This window comes from Gadus morhua, chromosome 8 (genome assembly GCF_902167405.1).
Source record: "Gadus morhua chromosome 8, gadMor3.0, whole genome shotgun sequence".
Taxonomy (NCBI): domain Eukaryota; kingdom Metazoa; phylum Chordata; class Actinopteri; order Gadiformes; family Gadidae; genus Gadus; species Gadus morhua.
In genome coordinates this window covers 11501036-11507718 of record NC_044055.1, presented here as the reverse complement: position 1 = coordinate 11507718, position 6683 = coordinate 11501036, and the positions used below count along the sequence as shown (strand labels likewise).

The 6683-nt window shown below is 46.0% G+C and overlaps 1 protein-coding gene across 11 annotated transcripts in view; it reads left to right on the top strand.

The window, feature by feature from the left end:
* Positions 1-434: 434 nt before the first annotated feature.
* piezo2b (piezo-type mechanosensitive ion channel component 2b) overlaps positions 435-6683 on the top strand; it is an 82232-nt gene continuing 75983 nt past the window's right edge. For 6 of the 11 annotated variants that reach the window (XM_030363371.1, XM_030363372.1, XM_030363373.1 and 3 more), the window contains exon 1: positions 435-1162. In XM_030363371.1, the coding sequence (XP_030219231.1) occupies positions 1099-1162 (64 nt within the window). In that variant the 5' untranslated portion in view covers positions 435-1098. The remainder of the gene's footprint in view (positions 1163-6683) is intronic. The other 5 variants (XM_030363379.1, XM_030363378.1, XM_030363380.1 and 2 more) reach the window with 1 other exon arrangement.

The following is a 6683-nucleotide window of genomic DNA, read 5'->3' as shown; positions in this document are numbered from 1 at the left end:
GTGTCCAAAATAAATGTACACTTAATAATAATGGCCTATAAAATATCTTATTGTCCTATCTCCCACTGGATGGCATCCACAGCCCAATATCGGCGTCTTTACAAACTACTCGGTATCTTTCACCGGTTCGGCGCCAATGCATTACCATGGACTGAGCAACTGTGGTCGAGCATATGACCAGCTCATTATATACACGCAGCACGCTAGGACTACTAGGCCTATATGTCTTTATATCCTATCCAATAACCACATTCGGCGCTGGAGAGCTATGTTGGAGCTCTTCCCAAAATTATAAAAGCAGTCAGGTTAAATAGTTGTAATATGCGGAATTTGCTTTAATCGTGAAGTCCCGCCTCTTTCTTCCAATTATAAAGGAGGAAAGACCGTTAACCCAATCTAAACTTCTGAGAGGCTGGATCAAACGTCATTCACAGGACCGCCCTGTGGAGTTCTGCTGGAGAGCGCGCTCTCCGCCAGAAGTCATAAAGTCAGACTTCACCAACGGGGCACGGGCCAGGAGAGAGAGAGAGCGAGGCTGGAGCGAGGAGGGGGTGGACTTATCTATTGGCCCACAACGTTTAATGAAACACGGCGATACATGCGGTATGTTTGCTCTGATTGCTTCCTTACTCCCGTTTTTTCCCCACCTGAAAAGATAAGCCAATGGGCTCGAGAAGTTGTTGGTCCCATCCCGGGCATATTTCCCGTCATACGAGACCCGTCCCAAGCGCACCTGTGACATCAGCTCTGTGTTGATCTGCCCGACACGCCGTGAAGACCCGCTACTTTTCACTATCCTAATCCGAAGACATGACGGTGTCCCCGGTCTGCAAACCGGCTAAATACCCGGCGAGACTAACATTAATGACCGAAGCGGTGTCAGGGTGTTTGTGATTGAGCCACAGAAGCTGTCTCGAGACGACCGGCGGGACGCCAGGGCCGTATGGAACTTTCTTTTGGAGGACAAGGAACGCACCTGTTCGATGCCCGCCGGGACTGGACCAGGTACCGCTGGACCCTGACATGTCTAACGACGAGCCGTCGTAAAGCAAGCCATCACTGCTATTACCTGGGTTTCAGGACAGGGTTCCAAAAGCGATGGCGTCTGAGGTGGCGTGTGGATTGATCTTCAGATTACTTCTTCCAATATGTCTGGCTACCGGTGAGTTTGTAGCCTGGCGGCTCTATTTGGAGTAACCTTGGCTATTTCCATATGATGGATTGACGTTTGCATGCGTTTGCGTTGAACTGTACGGGATTATGGTTTAGCTTGTAGTTTCAGTTTGAATCAGGGTTACTATATTAGGGAAAGAAGGAAAAAACAAAACTCTTTTGTGGCTATATATTTACAGTAGTCCTGTCATGTCTGTCATATTTGATGTAGGCCTACTCTCTGCCTTGTGCTCAGATTTTCAGTTTTATTTACCTTTTACCTCCAAGTTTATTTGAGCAATTGCCCTCCTATTTCTGTTGAATCATGTTTATAAACAACATAAGCTTATGGTTTATTATACGGTTGTATAATGTTAAGAGTGAACATATAGGAAAACAGACTTATCTATTTTAAAATAAGTTGATTGGAGCCCATAATAAAAAGTAAAGAATGCCCTGCTCATGGGCATGGCATCAATTTGATTTAAGCTTTGTGCTTCCATAAATGTGGACTAAGATGACATCAAAAGTTCTGCGGAGTTTGCCTTGATGTCACAGAAGCCAGTTTAGTAATTTAGTAAATGTAGTTATTAGGTGAGTGCTGCATGCAGCGTCTAATTGTTCTTCATAAGTTGTATTCTTTCTTTCTTTCCTCTTTATTATTCTCTACAAACTTTGGGACCTCTACTTCCTAAATCTTTCACCTAGAGACCCCATTCCAATTTTATAATGTTCACAATAGTTTTTTTAAATATGTTATATTTTTTAAGATATTCTACTTTTAAAATACGATATATTTTTGAACACGGGAGTCAACGGGAGGACGGCAGAGCTCTGGTACTTCAAACTACGCATAGATTTACGTTGACACTGGAGCGTGAGGTCTTCACCAGTGTTGCCAGATTTGGCGGGTTTTCCCGCCAGATTGGGCTACCTTTGGAGGACGTTCAGGCAGTGTTGCCAGATTGGGCGGTTTTTCCCGCTCTATTGGGCTATTTTTAATCACGCACCAGCTCGCTATTCACACACACACACACACACACACACACACACACACACACACACACACACACACACACACACACACACACACACACACACACACACACACACACACACACACACACACACACACACACACACACACACACAATCCAGCCGTGCAGGGCAATACATTTTACCTTTCAGATTCTTCAGTTCAATTCATTTTACATTTCTGCATTTTTGGCAATGCCTTGTGCTTTTCATTCAGCTGTCACTTTATCTATGTGGCTTAATTAAAACATATTTTCAACCTCACTTTGCACCACAGCACTCACCGCATTTACTGCTGGAAATGCATTTTCTAGTTGCATATGTTGATCAAAACAATATCTGACAATCTCAGATCATTGCTGGTGTTGCAGTGTCATACATTTCCTTTCCGTGAATACCTCCTTTTCTGTATGGCCTTTGGCAGACGGCTCCTATACATTCAGGCTTGCAGTCCGTCACAGAGTGTTTGGGATAACCAGTCAGTGGTTTTTACCGGACTCAAGTATTCTCCCCCACGACTCCTCCAGTGTCAATTTTAGGCGTCATTTACTCTAACCGTAGTTTGGTATCAGGGACGTTTTTTGAAGAGGGCTTTACGGTTCAACTGGTGGAGAGCCCTGAAGAATGCATGCTGTTAAAGGGGATTGACGTCTGGGTATATAGGATATTCTGTGGCAGGCCACAAGTGATAAGAATTAACGTATAATCAGTGGTGAGGTTTTCACAGGGGTATCTGGGAGTCTGTAATTTGTGGTGACTTGTGTGGTTGAAGTACTTTTTAAAGCCAACAGCATCCACGGTGCTGCTCTCTATAGATAAGCCGCACTCAGCACGGCAATAATGCATCACTTGTCAGTGGACGCCCGCTTTATTTCCAAAAGCAATTGTAGGGCCCATGCATTGTCTCCATTAATTTGTGGAAAGTAGTTTTAACAGTATGAATTAATAATGCGGTTGTGAGGAGGAGAGGAAGAAATTGCTTTCCCGTTATCGTAAACATACCTTTTAATATTTTATGTTTTTTCAAAGTGCAAATGAGCACTCGCCCAGCCACGGTCGCAGCGCGCAGGCGCAGGGTGGTCGCAGACAGGACGAGGCTCTGGGAACAGAGGGGAGGAGTGAGGCGGGTGGAAGAGGTCACAAGTCTTACAGTAGATATGCTCTCCCTCACCTTCCAACACAGTGTCTCCTGTCTGCGGTGCTGCAGCAGCCTGGGCTGGTCTTGGATCTCTGACCGTGCCCCACATCTCAAACGGAGATGCAGAGAGGGCTGTTATCAGTCCAGTATTGATCCTCATTTACAACACTATTGTTCGTTTTTTTCAGCGCTGTAATACAAAGCACACAGATAGTACAGACATAGAAGCAAGCGTGGGTTTAGTTTGGCGACTGCTTGAACTAATCCTTAATTAAGAGGAATGTGATTTAGCTCAACAAGTTTATATTAGCTCCCGTGCTGCATCGATTTCCAAGTCCGGGACACATTTATTTGTGACACGTTTTTATTTTCATTACCTGTAAATGACTTGCTTTCTCCCCGTTTTCCTCTTTCATGTATGTTGCCCGTGGTGGCTGAGTAGTCACAGTGGAAACATCAATGCATGTTATTTGACTCCACCGGGGCCCTGCCTTATTGTACCGTGCATGTCCACTTGCCGCAACAATATTTGCTCTTGTTGTCCGTATTTTTTTTCTCTCTCGTGTGAAGTGTCACACTGAAAGAGTCTGTCTGCTGACGTTACATCGTCTCAGCTTCCTGTTGCTAATCTGACATCACCTCTATTGAAAGATACCGGCCAGCCTGCAGTACCTGTGTACACAGACCTCCTGACACACACACACACACACACACACACACACACACACACACACACGTATGAACACGCACACACGTACACATCGCAAAGACTCACGCACATGTGTAAACACACCCACACACACACACACACACACACCCACACGTGTAAACACACAAACACACACACACACACACACACACACACACACGTAAACACACACACACACGCACACATACACACAGACACACGCACACACACATGCACACACACACACACACACACGTGCTCATCACACACACACGTGTCGTGCACACAGGCATATAAACTCTCTGCTTGTATGTCACAGGTCCTCAAGTTCTTAGGTATTATCGGGGTCTTGGCGAAGTCCCTGCTTCTAGAATGCTGTCATTACTGCCCCTCACTGGTGTTTCATTGCCAATAGAAGATAGCAGCCTTTTTGGTATCGCTGATCTCTGGTCTTAGTGTGGGCATGACCTGATCTCCCCATGATACACTATTGTGATCCCGAAGCCTGTTACTGGCAGTACGCTGCCGGTTCCTATGCTTATAGGGTAGGTCAGTGGCATATATGTAGATGGCCAAGAGGGAATTTGTTGTGCACATACACAGGGTTGTCAAAGACAGTAAAGTGCAATAACAGTGAATCGACTACTACTGTGCTATTGTATTTCTATAGAATAGCTATAGAAAAATGTATATATATATATATATATATATATATATATATTCTCTATCATGCTTTGGTCTACCATTTAACAAAAAAGGTCTCATAATTATTAAAGGTTAGTAATTTCACATAGTAACCTATTGCCATTTTGGTAGTTTGGGTATATATTCTATGCCAAATGCTAAATCATGATTTTCTCCGGGATTCTATCAATTTGTCAGGTAAAATGCTAAACAGACATTTGAAGAATCCACCACACCCTTCTCTGAGAAAGTTCCAGAGAAAAGCAGACTTTTGTTAGGTTTCAGCCAGAAATGCAATATTTAAAGGTGTAGGAGTGGAGATTCCTTTTGTATCTGTTGGCGCCTGGTCAGACCGGAGGGTTACCGACTCCCTTATCTGACGACATGACATTCCCTAGCCTGGTCTCTAAATCAGCTGGAGGCCTTTATATATTCTCAGGGTCGTTTACCCTGTTCTCTTTGAGAATGGCTTTCCACAGTGCGAAGGAGAGACAAGAGTGGGACCAAAGACAAAGATACGCTTGTGAAAGAAGGATTGCGGGGCGTAATCAGATTTGGGAGAAACAAGGGAAGTTCATGTTTTTTGTTTAACAAAAGGGAGCCGGTGAGTCACACCCCAGGGCTGTTCAGCCAGACATACGGCTCAGTGTCTTGTAGTGGTAGCAGCGGGGGCAACAATCGGATGGACCAGCAAACAAAAGGCTCTTTGGCTGCAGGAACTCCATACAGATGAAATAACCGAGTCCTGCTGCCCAGCGAACCGCACTGCTGACACAATGTGGAGAGGCTTCCACGCTGCTTTATTCATACATTAAAAAAAGGTTGACGCTAGAAAGTGATACATATTGCAGATTGCAACCAGAGTTATTGCACGCGCGCACACGCACACACTCGCACGCGCGCACACGCACACACTCGCACGCGCGCACACGCACGCACGCACGCACGCACGCACGCACGCACGCACACACACACACACACACACACACACACACACACACACACACACACACACACACACACACACACACACACACCCTTCCTTCTCCCCTTTTTTTGGTGTGGCCTGGGAGACTTTCCTGATGGGAGTTGGGGTTATAATAACAACCTCTCACCTAGCAGACGCGACGACTCTTGAAACCTAGCCAACTAAAAAGAGAAAAGAAATGAGAAGTGAAGAGCACGTTCGGTCAATGCACATTCTGTCTCATGCAGTTGCTTTGACCTTTGACAGATTAACTGTACACAGATGTGTTTTTCTCAACTTTCTCAAGCCTTCCCCTGTCTAAGACTGAGTGTTATAGTCGACCTCCTTGCAGGTATCTCGAGCCTTTGAAGCCCGCCAACGGCCGGATCGGGAGCTTCTACTTCCAGGCATTCAAAGGAGGGGTCGGTTAGTCAGAGGTCAATGAATAGCTCTATTGACCGTCCCAAGATAAATAAAAGCGTCCTTTTCGACAGTTTATGGGTACATTTTTTACGGCAGTTCAAGACTAGCTGGTGCCAGGACGGATTGAGGCGCTCATTCAGGCGTTTGGCCGCGTGGGGAATGTTTCTGTTCATGCGGCCACAGTTAGGGCGCACTCACACTAGGCAAAGTTGCCCTGTACTGTACTCAAGTACGATTACCCCCCCCTCCCCACACACACACACACACACACACACACTGCCGCTGGCCTGTGCTCACGCTAGGCAATCTCAACTGGGCCTGAGTACGGGGGTCTCTTGTACATAAAGATTGCGTATCTGTGTGTGTGCGCGTGTCGGCTCATTAGCATCTGTACTGTGGCCTGGGCAGACCTCACCGAAGTTCACTGAGGCCACGGAATTGAACTGTACTTGAGTACGGATGGCGTGCTCACACTGGCCAAACGATCTAGGGGGCAAACGTACTCGGGCATGGTACAGATGGCCTAGTGTGAGTGTGCCCTGAGACGTGTGTGTTGTCTGGCCGTGTGTGTGTGCACATCTCCGTGAAGTCGCTGG